Source organism: Heloderma suspectum, chromosome 2 (assembly GCF_057233095.1).
Source record: "Heloderma suspectum isolate Gila_16-S chromosome 2, 16-S_ref, whole genome shotgun sequence".
NCBI lineage: Eukaryota > Metazoa > Chordata > Lepidosauria > Squamata > Helodermatidae > Heloderma > Heloderma suspectum.
This window is the reverse complement of record NC_139459.1, coordinates 222,027,536-222,054,311: the sequence shown is the minus strand read 5'-3', so window position 1 is coordinate 222,054,311 and position 26,776 is coordinate 222,027,536. Positions and strand designations below refer to the sequence as shown.

Genomic DNA, 26,776 nt, shown 5'->3' with positions numbered 1-26,776 from the left:
GAAGCGAACATTTAGGTTGATGGGGTTGTGGGAACAGAAGCATTTTAATGATCAGTATTTAGGAATACTAATTCCGTATGTGCCTGTGCTATTCTCAGGCTTTGAATTAACAAAGGCCTTTCTCTTCTTGCAGGCGTGCAGTAATGGCTGGCAAGGGCCTCCCGTCCACAGCAGCCGTTCCCAAGCGGGGCACGCGGATTGCTGCTCGCGTGAAGCACTTTGCCTTTGATCGCAAGAAGCGATACTACGGGCTGGGAGTGGTGGGCAAGTGGCTGAATAGGACATACCGCCGGAGCATCAGCAGCATGGTGCGCTCACAGCTGGAGCTCACGGACAGCCATAGGTAGGAAGAGGGTGCTGGTCAGCAATGTGCCACTATCTAGAGGCTGTTTGTTTGAAACAAGCTATGAAACAGTGTGTCACTCTTGACTGGCTTTTGTCTGGAGCAACCTTCTCCAACCTGGCACCCTCCAGATGTGTTGGACTACAACTCCCATTTTAGTTCCTTTCAGTTCTGTGCATCAGATATGCATTGAATTAGCAGTGTACCTGCAAGTTTCAGTTATAGTCCTTTTCCCATCAGTATGCACTTGAGACTTGATGGTAAACAGAACTTGTTCTGGAGATAATTCTGGCCTATAACACTCTCCCTTCTGCTGCTTTCTTCCATATCCTTAATAGGCCTTACTTCACCTACTGGATTACCTTTGTCCATATCATCATCACCCTGCTGATCATTTGCACCTATGGAATTGCTCCGATTGGCTTTGCCCAGCATCTGACAACAGAATTAGTGAGTCTCCTATTGTTTCATTTATATTCCCCCACATCCTTTTAAAAAGCCTCAGGGTGGCTAACAATAGCTTAAAAATAATATCCACACAATACAATCCATTAAAACAAAAATTGCATTAACTATCATTACAAATCTATAACAGCTGCAGGTTCCAGTAAAATATTAGAAGTTTTGGAATATGCTCACTGGAACAATGTAGTTCTTAACCAACCTTCTAAATACCAAAATCAAGTAGGTCTGCCAAACCTCTTTAGGGAGGAATGTTCATGATTTATTGATGTATCATGTTTTGCATCCGTCCTATAACAAGAGTTCTCTGGGTGGATTACATAATGAGGTGCCACCGCTGAAAATGCCCTGTCCGTTGTGCCGCCTGGTGAACATCGAGCAGTGCTGGCTTGGCAGCTGGGCCCCATTTCATAGAATCATAGAATTAATAGGGTTGGAAGGGGCCTACAAGACCACCAAGTCGAACCCCCTGCTCAGTGCAGGAAGCCTGATTTCCAGGTGGTCTCGCATCCAAGTACTAATCAAGGCTGACCCTGCTTAGCTTCTGAGATCAGACAAGATCAGGCACATCCAGCTGGCCAAGTTTGATGACCTAAGCACAGGAGATGGTGGTGTCATGTAAGATACCCTGGATCCAAACTGTTGAAGGACATGAAGGGTCAAAAATACCATGCTGAATTGTACCTAGAAACAAATTGGCTCTACCGTAGAACTTTCAGTGCAGGTGTTATGTCCTCCTTACAGCTGGCAGCTACCTACAGGTGTGCAGCCACATTCTGGAGCGACAGAAATTTCCAGGGAGCCTTCAAGGATAGCCCCTGAGCAGGCAGAAATGAAGAGTACTGGCTAGCTGGGCAACAAAACCTAAAATTTGCAACCAGAAAAGCCATAATCCGCTAGTTTTCTGCCAGCAGAATAAAGTGATACAAATGGAGCAAGGGTTATTTGATGCAATCTACCAAATGTTTGAGGCTTCAGACACAAACGCAATTCAGGAAACATTGCCAGCTGGTTCTTTGAAATGGTGCCCGTTGAGTTGGGTTAGGCCAGGCTCTCTTCAGCCTGCTCTGTGATCTCATCTGTCTTTCTCGATTTCTCAAAAGCCATCGTCCATGGCTCCATTTGATATATCAGGCACGCTTCGATTCACTCTCTAATCTCGCATCTACCGTTTGCAGCAGGAGAAACAATCCAATCCAAAACTTCTCCTAGGATAGTTTCTGTTTCTCTTATCTTGCGAATGTCTCCATTGCATTGCAGGTACTGCGGAATAAAGGTGTGTACGAGAGTGTGAAGTACATCCAGCAAGAGAACTTCTGGATAGGCCCAAGCTCGGTAAAGGCTCTGCTTCCTTTTTGTTTGCATTAGTCTTGTTGAAATGATCATTCTCATCCTAAAAGGAAATTAATGGATGCATTGCCCACAGTGACTTCTGCACAGCAAGTTCGGTTCTTGGTCTGACCTGTGACCTCCTGTGCTTTATAATTTTAACAACCTACAGATACTGTGACTGCTGAAATAAAACATGGCCTTTAGCTACCAGTTGGCTAGATGTGAGGGTGGTGCTCAAAGCCACTTCCTTTAGCAGTGATGGTATTTGAAACAAAAGCAAAATGCTCCCAGAGTTGGAGACCGCTATGGATTAGGAAGCAATTCTCTGTCCACCTCCTGAAGTGACCATCAGCTAGATAAGGGGTGAGCAATGTGTGGCCTTCCAGATGTTTTGGCCTACAATTCCCATGATCCTTCACGGTTGGCTATGCTGGCTAGGGCTGATGGGCATTGTAGGCCCAAACAGCTGGAGAGCCACAAGGTGCCCACCCCTGACGGTATGAAAACCAGACCTATCCCCATAAGTGTATGATCAAGCTTCGAGCACCGCATTAAACATCTCTTCTCTCTCATAATTGTTTGCACCCTAACCAGGAAGCATTTGGATGTCAGCAGAAGGCTCTGAATGTTCCATAGAAGTAGCAAGAGGAAGCATGAATAATGTGCACTTAACGCTTATGGCTCACTTGAAAGAGGGCAGATGCCAATTCTGAGGTGGGGTCAAAAAAATCCTAACTTCTGCTCTCCCACCTCTTGCACAGAATCCAGAAGTGGGAGGAAAAAGGGGTCGATCAGCCACATTTTCCTCTTTACCACTTTTATGCAACATGCAAAGCAACCCCAGGGGTCACCCTAGTTGTTGGCTGTGTGTGGCGCCCTTGGTGGCACTTACTGCTCATGGTGACGGGGGAGGGAGGGAAGTTAGACGGGCAACGTTCTTTTTCATTGAGCACCTTCCCATCACCCCTTTGTGTTTCAGATTGACTTGATCCACCTAGGAGCCAAGTTTTCCCCTTGCATCCGGAAGGACCAACAGATAGAGAAGCTGATCCAGAAACAGAGAGATCAGGAGCGCCATTCAGGCTGCTGCGTCCAGAATGACAATTCTGGCTGTGTTCAGACTCTGCGAGAGGATTGCTCGGTAAGGGCAGCAGCCTGGGAGTTGCTCTAGTAGTGCCGTCTACCTCCTTTGAATGTTGGCGGGACATTGTAAACGAGCCCTCCCCAACCTGGTGGCCTCCAGATATGTTGGACTACAATTCCCAGCATCCCCCAGCCAGCAATGGGAGTTGTAGTCCGACACATTTGGAGGGCACCAAGTTGGGGAAGACTGTTGTAAATGTATCAAAGACTTTGTGGTCCAGGGATGAATTTTGCCGTTTCTGTTGCGGACCAAGAGAAGCCAGAGTTTTCTGGACGACAAGGCAGAGGGACACTTGAAGGGCATTTTGAGATCCAGCTGGACTGAGTTCCTTCCACTGAGTGCTTTGAAGTCTTGTATAGTTATCTCCTGTGGAATAAAGGAAATGGCCACTCTGCAAATACTTGTATACTCCCTGAGGTGGAAAATCCCCTTGGTGCCATTATCTTGTCACAGGAATCTTTTGCTCGCATTTTAGATAAGTGTCAATTTACATGACCAGCCATAGCCCAGAGAAGTTAATATAATTCCTACAAACGTACGAACCCAATTATAGAGGGGTCAACAAAAACCCTTCTAGATCTTAAAAAAATGCCGTCTGTTTCTTCCTAAAGGTGGGTATATTCTGGTTTCGGTGGGCTGCCTCAGGTCACAGATTTTCAGCAGTGACCCCAGTAATAAAGAAGGACCTCTTATGCCAAATAAGCACTCTGTATGAATAGGCCTCTGGTAAGAGTCTGCTCTTTCTTAAAATACAGCTATGACTACTTCTACTACTAATTAAAAATATTACTGTGGATAGGTGTAAGAGATGTGAGAGAGAGAGATGTATATTATGATATCTAAATTTAGAAAGTCATTTTTCCCCTCATAGGAAACACTGGCCACTTTTGTAAAGTGGCCAGATCATACTCCACCAGATATTGACCCCAGCAATTCCAGCCTGAAGAGGTCGTCAGGGGCTGTATGCTCTCAGGATCCCAGGTAGCTAGCTCTGTGTCTGTCTGCATGTGTGTGTGTGTGTGTCTGTATCCCCTCCAGAAAGCGGGGAGATCTGTCCTACAAATAAGGCAGAATGAGAGTTATGAAATGTTAGAGCTGGGAGGTGTGTGTGTTCTAACCCAATACGTGCCTGTCTGTCTCCCAACAGGACTTGTGAGGAACCGGCTTCAAATCGACCTCACATCTGGCCAGATGACATCACCAAGTGGCCGGTAAAGACTCCTTCCTTCCTTCCTTCCTTCCTTCCTTCCTTCCTTCCTTCCTTAAATTGTTTGCTGTTAATTTTCTTTTGCAAAGGACAGTGCAAGGGCAGATGGACGTTTTTAAAGAACTTTTGCAGAGAGAAAAGAATGGTGCTGCTTTGTTCTGGCTGCTTGCTTTCTTTATCTAGTGTAAGAGAAGCTGCCTTATAGAGGCTACATGTACAGTCAGGGCCAGAAATATTGGAACAAGGATAACTGTTTGGGCAGTTGGCCTCTGTACACCACCACATTGAAGTTGAAAGGAAACACACCCAGATGGGAGCGAAGTCAGGACTTCCAGCTGTAATTCAAGGGGTTTGACAAAAGTGGGGCACTAACCATTCAGGAAGGACAGCCAGTGGCATGCACACACCCCCATTGTTGGTGGCTCATAAGTAATGGAACGAATGGCTGACAAGCAGCTGCATGGCCAGGTGTGGCCTGTTTCCTGGGTACCCCATGACCAATCAAGCAGATAAAAGGCCTGGAGGTGGTTCGGAGTGTTACATTTGCATTTGGTAGCTGTTCACTGGAACCCCCAACATGAGGTCCAAAGAGGTGTCCATGCAAGTGAAGGAGGCCATCATTAGGCTGAGGAAACAAAATAAACCCAGCAGAGGGATAACAAAAACATTGGGAGTGGCCAACACAACAGTTCGGAACATTCTGAAAAAGAAGGAATTAACTGGCAAGCTCAGCAACAGCAAAAGGCCTGGAAGACCATGGAAGACATCTACAGTGGATGACCGCAGAATTGTGCTCATGGTGAAGAGGAACCCTTTCACAACATCTAGCCAGGTCAAGAACGCTCTTGAGGAGGTAGGCATGTCATTGTCAACATCTACGGTCAAGAGACGGCTTTAGGACTGTAAATACAGAGGCTTCACAACAAGGTGCAAACCACTGGTAATGCTCAAGAACAGACAGGCCAGATTAGCCTTTGCCAGCAAACACCTAAAAAAGCCTGCCCAGTTCTGGAATAAGATTCTTTGGACTGATGAAACCAAGATTAACTTGTACCAGAATGATGGGAAGAGAAAAGTATGGAGAAGGAAAGGAACAGCTCATGATCCAAAGCATACCGCATCATCTGTCAAACATGGTGAGGCAGTGTTATGGCATGGGCATGTATGGCTGCCAATAGAGCTGGGTCACTGGTGTTTATTGAGGACCTGACTGCTGATCAAAGCAACGGGATGAATTCTGAAGTGTATAGGGCTATACTTTCTGCCCAGATTCAGCCAAATGCTGCCAAACTGATAGGATGCCGCTTCATATTGCAGATGGATAATGACCCCAAACATACAGCAAAAGCTACCCAAGAGTTTCTCAAGGCAAAGAAGTGGGATGTTCTTCAGTGGCCAAGTCAGTCACCTGATCTCCACCCACTGGAGCGTGCTTTTCATTTACTGAAGACAAGACTGAAGGCAGAAAGACCCACAAACAAGCAAAAGCTGAAGGCAGCTGCAGTAAAGGCCTGGCAAAGCATCTCGAGGGAGGAAACTCAGCATTTGGTCATGTCCATGGGTTCCAGACTTCAGGCAGTCATTGACCGCAAAATATTTTCATCCAGGTATTAAAGGCGATCCTTAAGTTTGAAACCATGTTGGTTTGTTCCATTACTTATGAGCCACCAACGATTGGGGGGGGGGATGCCACTGGCTGTACTTCCTGAATAGGTAGCGCCCCACTTTTGTCAAACCCCTTGAATTACAGCTGAAAGTCCTGACTTCGCTCCCATCTGGGTGTGTTTCCTTTCAACTTCAATGTGGTGGTGTACAGAGGCCAACTGCCAAAACACTTATCCTTGTTCCAATATTTCTGGCCCTGACTGTATCTCTCCCTCCACAAAGGAGAAATCTGTCCTACAAATAAGGCAGAATGAGAGGTATGACATGTTAGAACTGGACTGTCCATTGAGGGAAAGAATCATACCTTTCCTGCAGGCAGCCACGGACACGTGTGCGTCTTTGGATGCACCCATCAATTGAACTCAAAGAGGGGAAGTGTGCACTGCTACACTAGTTGGTGTCAGTGGTGTAGCGGAAGCAGGACTTTGAGAGTCAGAGTGCCTGGACTTTGTGATTAGCAGCGGCGCTTACTGGCTTATTGGTCATGGTGGGTTGCAGGGTTGCCAATCCATGCCCCCATCGCAGCGACGTCTTGTGTTATCTGAACCTGGCGAGGGTGGCTTGTTTGTGGTGATTGACAAAGTACCACATAACCTTGGGTTCTAGGTGCTTTGTTAACCTCCCCAACAAGCCACCCTCACCGAGTTCAGACAACATGAAAGCTGTGCTCAGAGAGGGTAAGTGTGCAAATCAGCTGGCCATTGTGGCTTGTTAACCACCCCGTGATTGTGTGAACTGGGCCACTGCCATCATCCACCACTCTCTTCAGATTTCGCTGTTCCCTCTGAGCTTAGCTGAAATCCTCACAGTAGCTGTGTGTGTGTGTGTGTCTGTGTCTGTGTCTGTGTGCACGCGCAGAATGGATTTTCCCAGCAAAAATATATTGTTGTGAGCTATCCCTGTTGTCATGCAAAATCTTTTGGGGTAGCTTGGTCTTGAATGGGCAATTAAGACCCATTTGGCTTTACAAAAGACCTGCTCCTGGTGGAAATGAAAACTGCTAGAGCTGGTTTGTTGACATAGTTCAGCATGGCTACCTGAATTTTTGGAGTCTTCTTGGGGCCGTAGCTATGGGTACTGTCATGATGCACTTCAAAATTTACCACTGCACCATTGCTTTCTCTCTCAAGTTTTATGCAAGGTTGAACCATGGCCAAGGTAGCCTTTCTGGAAGACATGGGTGTGAGGGTTGAGATACATCTCCTAATTCCAGGACCACACAAATGTGGAATCCCCTTCATGGATCACTGCCTTGTTGTGGCGAAGGGGCTTGCGTAACTCAGTGAAGCCATAAGCTATACCGTGCAGGGCCACCCAAGACGGACAGGTCATGGCAGAGAGTTCTGACAAAATGTGGTCCACTGGAGAAGGAAATGGCAACCCACTCCAGTATTCTTGTCAAGAAAACCCCATGGAACGTATCACAAGGCTAAAAGATATGACGCCGGAAGATGAGCCCCTCAGGTCGGAAGGTGTCCAATATACTACTGGGGAAGAGCAGAGGGTATTTCCAAGTAGCGCCAGAAAGAGTGAAGCGGCTGGGCCAAAGCCGAAAGGACACTCAGCTGTGGATGTGTCTGGTGGTGAAAAGAAAATCCGATGCTGTAAAAAACAATATTGTTTCGGAACCTGGAATGTCAGATCAATGAATCAAGGTAAGCTGGAGGTGGTCAAACATGAGATGGCAAGATTGAACATCAACACCTTGGGAATCAGCAAACTAAAATGGACAAGCATGGGCGAATTTAATTCAGGTGACTATCATATCTACTATTGTGGGCAAGAATCCCTTAGAAGAAATGGAGTAGCACTCATAGTCAACAAAAGGGTGGGAAAAGCAGTACTGGGGTACAATCTCAAAAACGATAGAATGATCTCAGTACGAATCCAAGGCAAACCATTCAACATCACAGTAATTCAAGTCTATGCCCCAACCACTGATGCCGAAGAAGCTGAGGCTGATCAGTTCTATGAAGACCTCCAACACCTTCTAGAACGGACACCAAAAAAAGATGTCCTCTTCATCATAGGGGATTGGAATGCTAAAGTAGGAAGTCAAGAAATCACCGGGATAACAGGCAGGCATGGCCTTGGTGTACAAAATGAAGCAGGACGAAAGCTAATAGAGTTTTGCCAAGAGAACACGCTGATCATAGCAAACACTCTTTTCCAACAGCACAGGAGACGACTCTACACATGGACATCACCAGATGGTCAATATCGAAATCAGATTGCTTATGTCCTTTGCAGTCAAAGATGGAGAAGCTCTATATAGTCAGTAAAAACAAGACCTGGAGCTGACTGTGGCTCAGATCATGAGCTTCTTGTTGCAAAATTTCAGCTTAAATTGAAGAACGTAGGGAAAACCACTAAACCATTCAGGTATGACTTAAAGCATATCCCTTATGAATATACAGTGGACGTGAGAAATAGATTTCAGGGATTAGACCTGATAGACAGAGTGCCTGAGGAACTATGGACAGAGGTCCGTAACATTGTTCAGGAGGCAGCAACGAAATCCATCCCAAAGAAAAAGAAATGCAAGAAAGCCAAGTGGCTGTCTGATGAGGCTTTACAAGTAGCTGAAGAAAGAAGGGAAGCGAAAAGCAAGGGAGAAAGGGGAAGACATATCCAACTGAATGCAGAGTTCCAGAGAGACAAGAAGGAGAGACAAGAAGGCCTTCTTAAATTAACAATGCAAAGAAATCGAAGAAAACAACAGAATGGGAAAGACTAGAGATCTCTTCAAGAAAATTGGAGAGATCAAGGGAACGTTTAGTGCAAAGACGGGCATGATAAAGGACAAAGAAGGCAGGGATCTAACAGAAGCAGATGAGATTAAGAAGAGGTGGAAAGAATACACAGAAGAACTATACAGGAAAGATCTGAATGTCCCTAATAGCCATGATAGTGCGGTCACTGAACTTGAGCCGGACATCCTCGAGAGTGAAGTCAAGTGGGCCTTAGGAAGCATTACTAACAACAAAGCTAGTAGGGATGACAGTATTCCAGCTGAGCTATTTAAAATCCTAAAAGATGATGCTGTTAAAGTGCTGCACTCAATATGCCAACAAATCTGGAACACTCAACAGTGGCCACAAGACTGGAAAAGGTCAGTTTACATTCCCATTCCAAAGAAGAGCAACGCCAAAGAGTGTTCAAACTACCGCACAATTGCGCTCATTTCACATGCCAGCAAGGTGATGCTCAAAATCCTACAAGCTAGGCTTCAGCAGTATGCGAACTGAGAACTACTGGACGTACAGGCTGGGTTTAGAAGAGGCAGAGGAACTAGAGATCAAATCGCCAACGTTCACTGGATCATGGAGAAAGCAAGAGAATTCCAGAAAAACGTCTATTTCTGCTTCATTGACTACGCTAAAGCCTTTGGTTGTGTGGATCACAACAAACTGTGGCAAATTCTTAAAGTGATGGGAGTACCAGACCACGTTACCCGTCTCCTGAGAAACCTGTACGAGGGTCAAGAAGCAACAGTAAGAACCAGACATGGAACAACCGAGTGGTTCAAAATTGGGAAAGGAGTACGACAAGGCTGCATATTGTCACCCTGCTTATTTAACTTATATGCAGAGTACATCATGAGAAACGTCGGGTTGGATGAATCACAGCTCGGAATTAAGATTGCCGGGAGAATTATCAACAACTTCAGATATGCAGACGATACCACCCTAATGGCAGAAAGCGAAGAGGATCTAAAGAGCCTCTTGTAGAGGGTGAAAGAGGAGAGTGCCAAAGCTGGTTTGAAACTCAACATTAAAAAACTAAGATCATGGCATCTGTCCCCATCACCTCTTGGCATATAGAAGGGGAAGAAATGGAAGCAGTGACAGATTTTACTTTCTTGGGCTCCAAGATCACCGCAGACAGTGACTGTAGCCATGAAATTAAAAGACGCTTGCTCCTTGGGAGGAAAGCTATGGCAAACCTAGACAGCATAGTAAGAAGCAGAGACATCACCTTGCCCACAAAGGTCCATCTAATCAAAGCTATTGTTTTCCCAGTAGTAATGTATGGCTGTGAGAGCTGGACTATAAGGAAGGCTGAGCGCCGAAGAATTGATGCTTTCGAACTGTGGTGCTGGAGAAGACTCTTACGAGTCCCTTGGACTGCAAGGAGGTCAAATCAGTCCATCCTAAAGGAAATCAACCCAGAGTGCTCATTGGAAGGACAGATACTGAAGGTGAAGCTCAAATATTTTGGCCACCTAATGCAGAGAGAAAACTCCCTGGAAAAGATCCTGATGCTGGGAAAGACTGAAGGCAAAAGGAGAAGGGGACGGCAGAGGATGGGATGGCTAGATAGCATCACCGATGCAATGAATATGGTCTTGAGCACACTCCGGGAGAGAGAGGAGGACAGGGAGGCCTGGCTTGCTATGGTCCCTGGGGTCACGAAGAGTCGGACACGACTGAACAACAACAACAAATGTGGATGAAGAGGAAGGAAGTCTGCTGCTGTGTAGTGCAAATAACCGGAATGTAGGGAGCCCCCATGCTCATGTGTGCATATTTGCATGCGCGTGCACTCGCACCCACCCCTCCTTCCTCGTTTTGCCCATGACTGTAATCAGAATGCTTTCTCTCTGCTCAGTCTTCCTGCATGAACGCAGCTAGCTAGAAAATAACACAATCTGGCTGGAGGCACCAGCCATGAGACACAATGAGGGATCTCAGGATGCCTGAACTCACGCTTCTACTAGATGGGCTAACTCAGCCTTCCCCAACCTGGTACCCTCTAGGTGTGTTGCTGGCTGGGGTTGATGGGAGTTGTAGTCCAACACATCCAGAGGGTGCCAGTTTGGGGGAGACTGTGTTAACTACTTAAAGTACCTGTTGGCTTAGGTTATCCACTTGGTGGTTGTGTTGCGGTCTGTGTCCAGCCAGGTATGTCATTGCGGTTGTTAGCAGTAGTCATTTGCAGCAAAATTGGTGGGCATGATTAGGACAGATTACTCATGAATGTACTTCAACCCTCTCTTTCTTTTCTAATTGTGCATCTCTTTTATTTACAGATATGTACTGATCAGGCCAAAAGTAACCACACTGGCTTCTTGCATATGGACTGTGACATTAAAGGAAGACCATGCTGTCTTGGAACCAAAGGCAGGTAAATACTAAATAGTCATCCAGGGAGTATCACAGCCCTGCCCCCAAATGGTGTCATTAGCTGCTGCAGACCTCCCAATTTTCCCCATTTGGGTAGGAGAGAAACAATTTTAAAGCCTGCTTGCTTAGAAAACCTGATTTGGATTCTGTCAGTTCCCTAAGCAATGCTAGCATCAGTTAGGACAAATTACCCCTGCTTAGCATGCTAACTCGAAGTCAAAAAACACAGTTCCATGTTCCTTCACAGTTTCATGTTAATTAAGGTAATTTTACCAAAGCTGAGCTTCCAGAAAGATCATATCACCTAAGTCTTAAGATCTAGCTGCTTAGTTTAGCAACATTTCTTATTTTACCTTTCTTGTCAAGTTAAGCAAAAGATTCCTGGATCAGAATCTATAAAACTTCCGTCTGCCGGTCATCTTCAAAAGGTGGCAATATGCAGTGTCTTAAAGTTTAGGAGCCATTTGGGAGCGTAATCTGAATGAATACAAATAGCAGAAAGTTCTGTGGCAGCTAAAAGAGTAACAGATTTATTATGACAAAAGGTTTTGTGGGCCAGAGCCCACTTTGACAGGTCTCTTGTCAGAACTCCAATCACTGTACTTGGCTTTTGTTCCTGTTTGGGTGTTTTATTTTGCTTTTTGGATTTCCAAACATTAGCAGGAACGTCGTGGAGAAACGGCACTGAGCTTTCATTACTATGTTATGTGAGTTGCTATGAGTGCAGTGGTGGGAGAGTGTCTCAGAGAGGCAGGGAAGTGATTTGTCCATTCTCTGTAACCATTCACAATCCAGTATCTCTTCCGCCCAAAATAAATGTAGCCATGCTGGGCCAAGCCAGATGTGATGTCTTGCTGGACATGGTTCATGACCTTCCATGTAAATGTAAAAGAACTGAAGCTAAGCACAAGGGTTTTCCCTTGTGTTTCGATTCCTGTCCCCCAAAAGTTCCAAGGCACCTCCTCTATGTGTGATTGCCAAGGGAAGGTCTGGGATTCACCAGTGGGTCCTGGTGGAAGCCTTGTGGGTGGTTTTATGATTATCTTGCATGAGAAACTCTGGGGTGGGAATGGCTGTAAATGAAAATAAAATTCTGTCATAATAGAGTTTTGGGGGCTACTTGCTCCTCATTGATCTTATATAGGACCTATGTTGACTGACTAATACAAGCTGTTCTAGCACAGCCTTCCCCAAGGTACTATCCTGATGTTTGGGACAACACCTCCCATCAGCCCCAGCCAGTGTGATCGGGGTGATGGGCATTGTGGTCCCAAAAATCAGGAGGGCACTAGGTTGGAGAAGGCTGGTCTAGTATATGAATTGAGTATTTTCTGGGGTGAGGAACTGAAGTTTAGGTGGATAAAAATGAACAAGGAATGCTTAACTAATGCAACTATATTTGTCTGTCTTTCCTCGTATTAGCTGTGAGATCACTACTCGGGAGTACTGTGAATTCATGCATGGCTACTTCCATGAAGAAGCAACTCTCTGTTCACAGGCAAGTAAGACCTTTGGATGTGTAGGTGAGGAAACCTCTACAGTTTGACCTGAGTTTGTGGAATGACAAATCTGACTATGGCCTGGTTTGCATGTAATGACAACCCAGAGTATGGGTTTGTCTTTGAATTGTGGGTTGTTGTTGAATTGTGGGTTGTTATGTATGAACCCCACAATATGATTTAACTATGGGTTGTTAACCATGAACAACCCAGGAAGAGAACCCATTGTTGGTTGTTAGGTTGTATACTCTAGATTGTTTGTGGTTAACAACCCATAATTAAACCATAGTGCAGGGTTCACACGTAGTGACAACCCACAATTCAACAACAACCCACATCCAATCCACAAATCTACCCATACTTTGGGTTATCGTGACTCGGGTCTATGTAACGCTAGGAAAGTGTCAAGTGATGTTTTGGGAAAACAGCCCTCTCTCAGCTTCCCCTTTCAGGCAACAGGAAAATGTTCAAGAGCAGGGCTGGCATCAGCACCTAGCATTCTTTGGTAGCTTCCAGGGCCCTAGAGGCTCAACAGGGTCCACAGCTGGTGCCTGCCCTTTCAAAAAGAGTTCCAACGTGGCGCTCCAAGCAGTGCTAGGCAGCTGGGTTTAGCAAACATTTTAATTTCCCACAATACCCTGGAACGATGCTTTGTCGGGGCATTGTGGGAAAATAAAATGGCAGCTAGACCCAGCTGCCTGGTGCTGCCTGGAGCACTGCTGCCAGGTACAGTAAGTTTGTCAGGGCCCACCGTTTTAGAGGAGGGGTCCACCAGGGCCTCATCAAACATGGATCCAGTCCTCTTCAAGAGTATTCAGTTTTGTGTGTGCGTGGTGCTCCTCAAAGTTACTTCTGCCTTGGGTTTTCCACCATATTATTCAGTCCTTGCTCATCATCAAACTGCTTTTTAAAGCACTTCCATAGTTTTGTAGACCAGGTGTTTTGCATGTCACTTCCCATCAGCCCCAGGCAGCGTGGGCAGGAATTCTGGATGTTGTAGTCCAAAACATCTGGAAGGCACCAGATGGGGGAAAGCAGGTGTAGACCTTTTACTAGGAGCTCAGCATTCAGGGAATGAAACATCTGTGATCTGCGTGTATGCCTGTTGTTCTCTAGAGCAGGGCCTCTAGTCGAGCGTCATTATATAACTTGCACTCATTCACTCCAGTTCCTAGTTATATACCATGAACTCACTCACTCCATTCATCCATTCCTCTCTCTTTTTGTCTGCTCTTTGCAAAAGAAAAAGGGAAAGAGCTACTTCAGATTCTACAAATGCTCCAGCGTGTCCTTTGAGCAAAGCGGGGCAAATGAAGCCAGAGCAAAGCTTTTCAAATGCATGGTGTCATTGGATAGCAGAGGATGGCTTCCCATATGGAGAACAGCGGGCTCCTGGAGGAACAATCCTTGTCCAGGACAGCCATTACTAGAAGACTTTCTGCAACATCCTCATGTTTATTCTTTGCATCTGGGTTAGGGCTGTAGCTCAGCGGTGCTGAACTCATGCTTTGCATGTGAAAGGTCCAAGTTTACATAAGAACAGAAAGAGATCCATGCTAGATGAGACCAAAGGTCCATCTAGCCCAGCATTCTGATCACCCAGTGACCTACCAACTGCCTGTGGGAAACCCAGAAGTAGAAGATGAGTGCAACAGCACCCTCCTGGTTGGTGTTGCCAGCCAAAGAGGATTTCTGGTGGCTGGTGTGGAGAAGCCCTGAGAACCTGGGGAGGCTGTTGCCAGTCAGAGCAGATGAGGGGTGGGAAACCATTTTTGCCCAGAGGGCTGCATTAGCACCCTGGAAGCATGTTGAGGGCCACATGCCAATTGTGGGTGGGGCCACAGCCCAAAGTGGATGGGGCCTCCCTCTCCCCCCCCCCTCTCACACACACACACACACACACACGCACACCACACACTTGTCTCTGCACAGGGAAAGGGGCTGCCCTTTTCTCCATGCAAGAGAAAACAGAGCAATCTAGCCATGGAGGAAGGGACGGGGCCTCTTCCTTCACACCACGTCACTCTCCTTTCTTGGATTGCCTTTCTTGGAAGGGGAGGGGCTTTGGGGGAAGGGGCGGAGCCTTCACCAGGCCCTTGGGCTGGAGCTTCTCTGTCCCTGGAGCAGGCAACCCTGGGCTGGACGGATCAATGCTCTGATTCATCAGAAGGCAGCTTCACTTGTTTGTATGTTTGTTTGCAAGATTTCTATGTGGTTCTACATCCAAGAGGATTCCTGCGTGGTGAGCAACAATGGAAAGAAAACAGAATTAAAATACTTAAAATCCAGTTATAACGATAAAACCGTTCAGAGAGAGGTCAACAAGAAAATTGCTGCTTGCTTTTCATACCCAATGGGATGCCTTTGCCTACTCCTCTGCTGGCCGCCCCTCCCCCCATTTCTAACCCAGTTTGCAGAAGTATATATGAGGAAAGCGGCAAATAAGGGAGTTCCTGTGGTGAGGGACTGTTCCGATGGCCACAAGCCCAGGGTTAGAGGAAGCTGACTACCACCACTGGGGAGGGTGGGGGGATTGTATACACCCAGGAACCCCTGAGTCCAGCAGGCTCAACAAGCATCAATTCTGCCACAGTAGGGTGGTGGGTTCAGGAGTTTTCCTCCCTCCAGCATCTACTTGTCTACACACTATAATGTGCGCTCTTTCTTTCTTTCTCATTCCAGGTGCACTGCATGGATGAGGTGTGTGGCCTCTTGCCATTTCTGAACCCAGAGATTCCTGATCAGTTCTATAGACTCTGGTTGTCCTTATTCCTTCATGCGGGGTGGGTAAGAAGAGGGGGACTGCATTCCCTTGAGAGGGGCAGCCTCAGGCTTGGGCTCTTGGGCTGGCCCTTTCTGTCCTTTTTCCTGATTACCTGTGTATCCCACATTTCCTCTAAAGAGCTCAAGGCAGTGTGTGTGGTTCTCTCCCCCCATCCAGCTCCTTTTAATCTTCATAACAACCCTGCGAGGCAGGTTAGGCTGAGCGATAGAAGTTGGCCCAAGCGAGCTTTATGGCTGAGCAAGAATTTGAGCCCTGGTCTTTCCAGTCCTGGTCTAATTATTTATTTGTTGTTATTAACATTTATGTACTGCCTTATCTGCTAAGAAGCCATCAAGGTGGTGTACAACAATTTAAATCAATAAAACCTTGCAACCCTAAAAACAACATTAAAAACAATATTAAAAACATTTAAAAGGCTAAATTGAAAAGTTGCATCTTTACACCCTGTCTAAAGGCCAGTCGTAGTTCTAAGGCTCTAACCACTATACGAGCCTTGCCCAATCTGGTGCCCTCCAGATGTGTTGCAGTCCAACACTGGACCATGCTGGATGCTTCTTACTGTTAGTGTCTTCTGCCCTGCCTGGATTTCCCATCTCTGTGCATCAGGATTCTCAGCGTTTCAAGATGTTGGGCAAGTTCAGCCCCTAACTTGGCCTTCCCCAATCTGGTGTCCTGCAGATGTACTGGACTACAACTCCCATAATTCCCAGCCAGCATGGGAAGCCACTATGGGAAGCCAGGCAGGATGCAGAGCAAAGCAAAGGTAGAGCAACCTTCCCCAACCTGGTGCCCTGCAGATGTGCTGGACTACAACTCCCATAATTCCCAGCCAGCATGACCTGGCTGGGAATTATGGGAGTTGTAGTCCAACACATCTGCAGGGCACCAGGTTGGGGAAGGTTGCTCTACCTTTGCTTTGCTCTGCATCCTGCCTGGCTTCCCATGTTATGACTGCCATGACTGCTTCTTTGTCCGACCCGTCTGACTGACTGGATCTTGCTTCTGTCCGTCTGACCCAGAAACCTAGAATGGGATTCATCTGGATCTGATGATCTTGGCTTTGATGCCCAGGGCTTTTTCCTGCAAGGATTCTTAGTAATTCCGTAGGTCTTGCCCCCTGCCCAGGGATTTGACCTTTGGCGCTGTACCCGGACAGCTTGTTTCATTTGAATGTTTCAATTCAGGGCTGGGCAGAATTCAGGCTGGAGGGACCTTCTTTGATTTTTACTAGAATGAGCCTTAAAGCCTCAGCTGGAGCCCTGTGCAAAAGATATGCACTTAGTATTAAAGAAATTCTGGACCCAGGAATTCGTTTTGAGTACCAGAACTGAGTAGAGCTCACGCTCCTTCCACATCAAATCCCACCCCTGGTTCCCCCAAGCTTTCTTCATTTCAGCAGTATAATGCGGGGCAGGGGGAGTAACTGTCTTGCTGCTGTTGTTAAACATTTGGGAGATGGAAATCCTCATCAATGTACTGCAGATCATCTCTGCCCACCTCTATTTTAACTAACCTCACAGCCCGTTGTGCCGAGCCAGGCATATTTCTCCAACTGGAAAATTCTGTTTTGCATGACTAGCAGCACCTGCGAACTTGCTCAGGCTGATGGGGGTGAACATGGAGAGGAAGGATCTAAAGCCACGGGGAGCTCTGACGTGGTGCGTCTGTCTGTCTGTCTTTGTCCTGCAGGGTTATCCACTGCCTGGTGTCAGTGATCTTCCAGATGACAGTCCTCAGGGATTTGGAGAAGCTGGCAGGCTGGCTTAGAATCATGATCATTTTCATCCTCAGTGGCATCACAGGGAATCTGGCTAGTGCCATCTTTCTTCCATACAGGGCAGAGGTAAAGGACCTTTTCATTGGGGGGGTGGATAACTTCCTAGTGTCTGTGATCACCTAGATAGAAAAGCCTCCGCTTTTCTGCAAAGCTGGCTGTGTTCTGCAGCCCAGAAAATCAGAAGTGATGGAAAACCTTAAAACAGGGATGGGGAATGTCTGGCTCTCCGGGTGTTGTTGGGTTCCAACTCCCATCAGCCCCAGCCAGCATGGCCAGTGATCAGGGATGATGGGAACTGATAGTCCAGCAACTTTCAGAGGGCCACAGGTTCCATGCTTCTACTTTAAAGAGAAGGGAGTTTGATAACTGAGCAGCATCCAGTGAGAATGCCTTACATTAATGCATCAAGTTCTGTAAACAAGGGAACATAGAAATAGGATCAGTAATAAACAGTCTACCTAATTGGTACGATCTTGCTGTGATTTCAGCATAAGGTCTGCAGATTCTGAAATATTTCGGAAAGAGAATGGAGAAGCATTTATTGAGTGAGGGGGCAGCTTCGACGGCCAGGAACTAGATATCCACCCCCTTGGGCAACTCGGGAGGGGCTGCAGCTCAGTGTGACAGAGCAGATGCTTTGCATGCAGAAGGTCCCAGGCCCCAATCCTTTGCTTTGGCCTCACTTCTAGGATGCTTATGTTCTCGCTAGTAATCTAGCATAGTTTTGAATTAGGTGACAGACAACTCTAAAAAGCAACATGCTGTTGTTCCATACCATAGCATGGGGACAGATCGGTACAGCAGTTCCTGGTTAGGGAGAACAGGAAGGCTACATCACTGGAACATCTGCATTTAGCCATTTCTGACAGCTGAAAACCGTATGTTCAGCAATTTCCTGTGTATGCAGGGGATGATACTCAGTTCAGACTACAAGTAGGGGGCTCCCATGTTTGAGTACTTCCTCATGACACAAACCCTTTGCATACCAAAAGCTCAAGCTTAGCCTTCTCACTGATGTGCTGGCTCGCACCCTCTCTCTCTCTCTCTCTCTCTCTGTGTGTGTGTGTGTGTTTTTAAACATTGGGGAGCATTCAAACATGTGATCCTCACTTGCTCTTCAAAGAGGTACAGTCCCTCCCAAAAGGGCTGTATTCTTTTCTATTTGTGCCTGTTTGAAAAGGCTCTCCCCTAGCACAGATTATGATGTTGGAGCCTTTGGACTCTCATTTTCTGTGGGTTCCTGTCGGTTTGAGTCACTTCTAAGATGCCTCAAACTTTTGTTATCTGTTCTGGACACCCCTGGACCATAAATATTACTCTGGAGTAAACCGGTTAATGGGGGTTTTAAAAGGGAAATCTTGTGAGCTGCATCTGGCCCACTGGCGTTCTGCTGAGCTCCCTTGCCCTGGAGAGGGATTAATTCAGGAGCTGCTTTCCCGTAGCTTTATCCTCCCATCTCCTTCCTTTCTCTTGGCACGTGGCAGAAGCAGCCTGAGAAACAAAGGTGGTGTGACTGCAGGCAGGTGATGTCACCGCCCTAAGGGAGCTGGCCAGGCCAGCTGCCACCTGACTCCTGGCCTAGCACAGACCAGAAAAGCCAGTAGGAGGAGGCCTGGGGGGACTGGATAGGCAATGCAGGTAGTTCTGAGCCTGAGGGAAGATGGAGACTTTAGGATAAAACAGTGAAAGAAATCTAGATTTCAAAGGAATCATTTCAACTAATGAATAAAATAGGCACATGCTTGGCGTTTTCCTAAATGTATATAATCCTGAGCATTTAAAGTTTGTTGTACAAGTTGCATAGTGTTAACATCTAGGTTTCTTTCACCATCCTAAAGCAACGGAGGGCAACCTCTGGCCTCTGGGCCTAATGCAGCCCATGCTGGGGCCCAATCCGGCCTGCAGAGGGTTGAGCAGACCCACAGGCCCTGCCTCCCTGCGCTCCCAAAGCTCTGCTCCCTCCCAAAGCTGCAGCGCAAAGGGGAATCCCCAGCAGATTGGAGATAAGCTGGGGATTCTCCTGTGCCACTTCCCGCACCGCTCGCGCCCAGATCGGAGACACGCACAGCACAGGAAGGAGCACCCTGACTCATTTGAGGCTTTATTTTCTCCATGTGGAGATAGGACCAAACCAGCAGGCCGGATGATGTCAAGGGGTGGGGCCTCACCCTGAAGCCACTCCCCTCTCATAACTCATCCACACACCCTCGCCCGCTCAAAAAAACATTCTCCATGTAGAGAGTGGCATGGAGCTCTGTGCCTCTCTCTGCATGGAGAAAAGGACTCATCTGGGATACAAATCAAATTAATAAACGCCTTTTCCTCAGAGGAGCACAGGGTGGCATACATGATCCTCCTCCTCTCCATTTTATCTTGACAACAACCCTGCGAGGTAGATTAGGCTGAGAGCCAGTGACTGGCCCAGTGTCACCCAGTTAGTTTCAAGGCCAAGTGGGGACTTGAACCCATGTCTCCCAAGTCCCAGTCCAACACTCTAACCACTACGCCTGTTTTAAGAACACTGTGGACATCTTCCTACAAAGAAGCTGAGAGAGAGAGATTTGCCCAGAGCCACCCAGGGAGCTTCTTGGCTGCGAACAGATTTAAACATAGGTCTCTTGCATTGATCCCACACTCTCCGCTGAGACATTTTATTATATTGAGCAGTATATAAATGCCACAAATAAATAAAATAATTAAACACTCGCTGTCCCACAGTCATACGGGCTGAGTCTCTCTCTGACTTAGTTGCAGAAACTGGGTTTTCCCATATTCACAATATACAATCACAAGTGGCATCTGCAACAAAATTCTCAGGGTTCTAGCCAGCCGTGCCCTTCTTCAGAATGCTCCATTCCATTTCCCCCTCCCCGTGGGTTTTCCTCTGCCACCACTCAGCATACCTTGACCACTGAGCATGCTCAGCCCTTATTGGCCCTTTTTTTTGCCCCAGAGTTTTCTACTAACGGAGTTTTCTTCTAAAGTTGTGTGTTCTTGTAATTCTGCAAATGTTGGGGTTCTGAGCGATAGGGAAACACATGGAAAGTGTTGGGAGTGCAAAGAGGGTGGGAGGGACTTCATGTTGGACAGGATTGGTGTATGTGTGACAGGGGCGGGGGAGAGAACTGTAAATGGATGTTTCATGAGCAACCACTGCTTTTGCTTCCAATTATGGAGACTGCTTGAACATCTGGGGAGCTGGGATGACATTGGCCCAAAGGACCGGCCATCTTCCCGATTCTCCCAGCTAGCCAAGATTCTTGGGTTTATGTATCTGACAACTGGTAGTCATAAGATATTCTGTTTCTTTAAAATTAAATTAGCTGATCTGCAAAATCTAGAGGTGTAGAATTTGAGTTTCCTTGGTAGCAAATTTAGCTGCCTTCCCCCCCCCCTTTTTTTTTTCTTTGCCCAGGAAAAATGGGTTTGGATATGGACATGATCTCTTGTAGATTAATTAATCTTTCATGTCTCGCCTCACATAAAATGATTTGAGATCTAAAGTAATGGCACTCCAGTCCTGTGGAAGATGAGGAAAGAAACACAACTGATCCCCATCCCCCACCCTCAGCAAAACAGGGCCTCTAAGCAAATGTGTTTTAGGATCACAGCTCTAGACCTCCTGGTGAGAAGAAATCTTTATATGAAAGGTGGCAAAGAATATTGCTTTGCATTTATTTTCCTTGGGCAGGCTCAGAGGCCCCCACTCCGGTATCAAAAAGATGCAGTATGAGAAACTGAAAATCTTGCAGCAAGGTGGGTGCTGGGAATGAGATGCCAGTACATCTCCCGGCTTCCCCGTTTGGGAGGCTTGGAGTGGTAGGGCCTCCCTTATTCCTTTCTCTGATGCTGGAGTGGGACAAGGTGATGCTATAGTAAAAGTCTCTCTCCCCTGCCTCCATGTGCTGGGCCAGCACGTGTGGGCTGGCCTATTAGTTCACATGTGAGCATGCCCCCTCACCCTTTTGACTGATGCAACAGGCAGGTGGCTAATCTGAGGTTCTGACAGGCTCTAAAGGAGATCACCCATCTAATCCTTTGGGCAGCCTCAGCCGTTTCTCAGCATATTGTCTTGTGGGGTAGGGGCTGGAGCTGGCTGTTGAGTCACTGGAAGCCCATGAGCACCCTTTCCAAAATGATTCTTCAGCATCTGAGCTTGTTTCCTCCCTTTGGCCCCATGGACCTTGGATGGCCTACCTGCCAGCTAGCACCCTGTAACTGGCAGAGGTACACGGGTGGGCGGGGGATACAGGCTTCTTCCTTAAGGAGCATTACTACTTTGATTACCCTTTCATACAATACTTCCACATGCAGAGTACTTCCAGCCAACGTGGCCAGGGGTCAAGGATGCTGGGAGTTGTAGTCCAGAACATGTGGAGGGCACCAGGTTGGGGCAGGCTGAAGTATATGGGGTATAGTAGTTCCAAGTCTTGCATCATTGGATGACTGTCCGTATCTCCGTGTGAGTGCAGCCAGAGGAGAGTGTGGTATATGTCAGTGTTGCAGCTTCCCCTGCCCCATTCCCATCTTGTTTCATCCAGCCTTGGGGGAAGGGAAGAACTAAAATGAAGGAAGGCCATTCTGAAAGGCCCTTACCAGCCAAGCTGGACTAGGCTGTTTTTGCTGAATGCTCTGGCAGCTCTACAGCAGGGCTTGCAGGGAAGTGATTAAACAGTGAATTTCCGACGCTTTGAACCATGAAGGGTGCAATCCTATGCCTGTTTAGACAGAAAGAAGTCCTACAACTTCCAGCATTCCTGAACCAGCCATGCTGGCTGGGGAATGCTGGGAGTTGTCGGAAATTTTTTTCCCTGTCTAAACAGGCATAGGACTGTGCCCTAAAGGTCCTATTCTCTTTCTGATCTGGTCCTGGGCTTGCTCTTTTGCTCTGTGAGTCATGGGCCTAAAGCAAGGGAAAAACCACAAAAATAGAAAACCTTATTTGAATTTGCAGTTCTGTGGTCTTGTCAAGAGGTCTGCTGTTGTCTGCATGTTGCCGCCGTGTTGGTGTTTTTAGTTATTACTCTGATGGAAAGAAGCGGTCAGTGTGGTAATGTCAAGAAATCCCAAGGCACATGTTGTGTTTGAGGGGCCAGGCTATTTTTGTGCAGTGGGGATTAACTGTAGAATCCCCTCCCATACTATGTGCCACAATTGGGACTGTTTCTATACAAAATGAAGTAGCTGGTGCTAAGAGAAGGGGCGGGGGTTAGCTCTTGTGGCTGGGCAAGGTATTGTTGGAAAATGCTCATCAAAGGGTTTTGTGCAGCTTTCCCCAACCTCCAGAAGTGTTGGGCTGAGACCCTCATAATTCCCAGCCAGCGTGGCCAATGTTTATGTTGGCTGGGGATTATGGAAGTCATCCCAACACTTCTGGAGGACACCAGTTGGGGAAGGCTGGTCTAGTGTTTAGGGACTGGTGCCCAAACCTTGTCTGACAGCCTTTTTGGCCCTCAAGAATTCCAAATGCTGCAGAAACTCATATACCAGATGCAGAAGAAGACATGCAAAGTAGTAAACAGGCCTCTTTTAAAAAAAAACTACAATAACAACACCGAGGACAAAACTTACAATCATGTTTGGTCCCCGCCTTGAATTAGGATTAAATTTAGAATGATCTAGAACACAGCAAAGCCCCACCTGTAACTGAGCTTGCTGGTACATCCCTTGTGGAATCTGGGACTTTTTCCTGTCTAAACGTGCATAGGATTGCTCTCTAAGGTTCATGGAACGGGGAGTAAATCTACTTGAACTCGCAGACTTGCTTGCGCTACACATAGATGAAATGGAGTAAAAGAAAAAGAAAACAAAAAGAGAGAGAGATGCACAAAAGTGATTGCTTAAGGTCAGGTGGGTCACTGGTAAGGCTTAGTACAATCTGCACACCTTCTGACTTAATGCAGCGGCATAGGTAGAACACGTGTGTGTGTGATTTAAGGAATTCCCCTTCTTCTGAATCAGCCCATTAGTTCATCTAGCTCTGTCTTCTCTATCCATACTGGCAGCATCCCTCCATGGGCTCAGGCAGAGATCTTTCCCAGCCTTGCTTCCTTTTTAACTAGAGATGCCGAGAACTGAATGCAGGTCTTGGTATGTGCAAAGCATGTGCTCTACCTATGCCACTCCCCACGACATTCACTGGTGCAGGCCATAGCTTGCTTTCAGCACTATGGACCAAGGGATTTGAACCCACAGACACAGAGGTGTGCTATTACTGAAAGCAGCCTGCTGTGTCCAGTGGTTCCATCACTACCCACCCCAGAATCAATGACAACTGTCTCAGGAGAAGGCTGCCCTTGCCCAAGATTTAAACCTAGGCAGCCTAGGGGTTTGAACCTACTTGTCTCCCTTGATCAACAGGCCTACTGTTTTGGCTTTAATGAGAACTGTAGGAGTAGGATTTGCAGCTCTTTGTTTACCAGGCAGTACTGAGTTAAAGCTTCCTGGGATACCCTGTCCATTAGCTTTTCCCAGGTTCCTTGTGAAGGAGGGTTGAGACAATCCAGTGGCTTAATGGTGGAATGGCTCCCACTGCAACTTATTTTTAATTTCTCTCTTCTCTGCTAGGTGGGCCCAGCAGGATCCCAGTTCGGCTTGTTAGCCTGCCTTTTCGTGGAGCTCTTCCAGAGCTGGCAGGTCCTAGAGAATCCCTGGAAGGCTTTCCTGAATCTTTCTGGCATTGTCCTTTTCCTCTTTATCTGTGGCCTCCTGCCCTGGATTGACAACATTGCACACATCTTTGGCTTCCTCAGTGGCCTCTTGCTCTCTTTTGCCTTCTTGCCCTACATCACCTTTGGCACCGTGGACAAGTACCGCAAGCGGGTCATGATCATCGTCTCGCTGCTGGTTTTTGTGGGTCTCTTCGCGTCTCTTGTGATCTGGCTGTACGTGTACCCCATTAATTGGCACTGGATAGAATATTTAACCTGCCTGCCTTTCACCACCAAGTTCTGTGAGAAGTATGATTTGGACCAGGTCTTGCATTGACGGATCAGGGAGGCTATTGAACGGGTTTTGCGGAGAGGATTTTCAAACTCGCTAGATTTTGAGCAATGAGGAATGGATGGAGGCAGCCTTGGCTGTCAAAAGCAGTGCATCTTTGTTTCCAGCTTCCCTTCGGAGTTCCCATGGTACCACTGATGAAACCAAGTGCTGAAGTAGAACAACTGGGCAGGCCCTGTCACCTTTATAAGCCTCCTGGATGCAACAGATATAAGCAGATATGCCCCTTCTACTGTCCTCTGTGACAGTTCTGGGCATCGAGTAGCCATTACTGGGAAGTAGAACGATGGAGAAAGATCATCCCGCACAAATGGGTTAGTCTTTGTTACCAAAGGCTTTTCCACTCTGGTGCCTACAGTGGGTGGCATCGTCTTCCAAGCTTTGATACCAAGACACCTCCCAGACACAGTTTGTAGTATAATTGAGACTATAGCAGCTCCGCCTTTTATGTCAAGTCTCTCTTGATGAACTGGCAAAGGATCCAGTGACTCCCTTCATCTGTGTGACTGCCTGGGCCATCGGTGGGATGGAGGCCTGGCAAGAAGTGACTTTAAAAGAGCACCTTAGTAATGAGGCTGCATCCTGTGGGAATGCTTGTATTTACCATCTGCCTGCCTCTCTGGTCTCCTACTTGAAGTTCCTCATTTTTATACAATTCCTGGTTTGTGGGGGTTCCTTTCCTAATGTGTTTTGGCACTAGATGGTGCTTGGACTTTGTGGCAATTTTCCCTGCCTTAGTGCCTTATTGTGGTACTAGGAATTGTACTGTGAAAATAAACCCCCTCTTTTTGTCCAAGGGGTATTTTTATATGCATTTTTTTTCTTCTTCTTACATTCACAATTTTTGTATGTCACTAGAGCCAAATACTTTCTGGCAAAGAGCATTTGTGCTTTTAAAGAAACCTTGTGCCATCTGTAAGAAATGCTGGTAGCTATTCCTGCATCTGTACTGGGTGAACGATACAGCGGCCTGGGATTTCTGTAGAAGCAGGCCTGAATTACTTCCCTCTGAAAAAGAGGGAGACCAAGCAGATTCCATAGTGACAAGTGAAATGGGAAGTGAGAGAAATGATGTTTTTGGTCAAAATAAATTAATGATGAATTTAAAAAAATCCAATGGAAGTAAGTGTATGTGTGTCTTTGTTTTTTTAAAGGCCTTGTGTGAACTGTTCCAGGGATGGAAGTAGCCTACTGTGCAGGTGACCCATCAAAGAGAAATTGGTATATCTGTATGGCATTGTTGCTGTGGTGGCTGAATTTAGGAGTAGTTTATACAGGAAAAATGTATTAAACCTTGTATTTAATCCAGATTAATGTAATATGAACCCAATAATTTGGATTAAAGGATCATTTTGAGCTGAAAGTTAATGTTTAGAGTGCTCCAAACCTGGGCTAGGTTCTTCCTGTTACACTGATCAGTATTAATCAACCCAGCTACATTCAATGTGTAAGCATATGGTGGCAGGGGGTAGAGGGGACAGCCATGTAGAGCATGATTGGCCATTTAAAAATAGGTAAAGCAAGCAGTCCCCAAACAGGTTTCTCTCCCACCCCACCCCCCGCTTTGCCTTAAATGGCAAAACATCCTATGTCATCTTCCAGTGATAATAATTACTAATTTGTAATCACTCTTGGTTGAGATCAGTTTTTCCCCTGTGGAACCTATGTGTTACAATGAGATTGTTCCTTTGTTAAAATGTTAGCAATTGGTCCTGAATTCCATTTTAATATCCTACCCTATCAAAACTCAGATCTTGAAATGCTGTAGTACCATAATGTTACTTCTTTGGTGCCATAATGTTAATTCAAAATGTCTAGTATTCATTTTCATTACCTCCCAGCTATCTTAATAGTTGGCCTCTGCATCCAAACTGGTCTCAAAGGTTACTTATTATGTGCAGCAGGTTAAAGCCACCTTCTTTTGGAATTCGTTGAGCTATACTGCAGTGTTTAATCTCTTGCAGACTCTAGACTTACAAGTGTTCACAAGAACGTCATCCTGGCATAACAGTTGCATTTGCATAGGGTTGCAGTGCTAGTACAGGCCTACAGTTGCCATTCAGGAGCTGGATCCAGAATCGTTGTTCCGCCAGCAGAAGAATGCTGCCTGCAAAACAGGAAGTCCATGTCCTCTCCTCCCTGCTGCAGCCCCCCACATGCCCTCCCAAACTGCTCCAAAGGGTTGGGAGGCCCTCCAGAAAAGGGACGGGGGGCGGCACGGGGAGGAGAGGACACAACTCTCGTTCTGCAAGCAGAACAAAGATTCTGGATCCAGCCCCAGGTGTCAGTGCAATGCAGTTGATGCTGGAAGAGTGCTATCTCACTTATATTGCTCACATTGGCTCACCAGTAATTTTCCAAGTAGCATAACTCCCTGCCCTTGCAGCCTAATCCTACACTACTCTGATGTCCCTCAGTATCTGTTCTGTGAAGG

At 46.7% G+C, this 26,776-nt stretch overlaps 1 protein-coding gene across 4 annotated transcripts in view; it reads left to right on the top strand.

The window, feature by feature from the left end:
- RHBDF2 (rhomboid 5 homolog 2) overlaps window positions 1-25,462 on the top strand; it is a 99,128-nt gene extending 73,666 nt beyond the window's left edge. For all 4 annotated transcript variants that reach the window (XM_084838192.1, XM_084838193.1, XM_084838195.1 and 1 more), the window contains exons 8-18: window positions 134-343; window positions 682-793; window positions 2,066-2,140; window positions 3,117-3,278; window positions 4,153-4,262; window positions 4,429-4,492; window positions 11,186-11,280; window positions 12,702-12,777; window positions 15,461-15,561; window positions 17,253-17,406; window positions 23,908-25,462. In XM_084838192.1, coding sequence (XP_084694318.1) covers window positions 134-343; window positions 682-793; window positions 2,066-2,140; window positions 3,117-3,278; window positions 4,153-4,262; window positions 4,429-4,492; window positions 11,186-11,280; window positions 12,702-12,777; window positions 15,461-15,561; window positions 17,253-17,406; window positions 23,908-24,327 — 1,579 coding nt within the window. In that variant the 3' untranslated portion in view covers window positions 24,328-25,462. The remainder of the gene's footprint in view (window positions 1-133; window positions 344-681; window positions 794-2,065; window positions 2,141-3,116; window positions 3,279-4,152; window positions 4,263-4,428; window positions 4,493-11,185; window positions 11,281-12,701; window positions 12,778-15,460; window positions 15,562-17,252; window positions 17,407-23,907) is intronic.
- The last annotated feature ends 1,314 nt before the right edge of the window (window positions 25,463-26,776 follow it).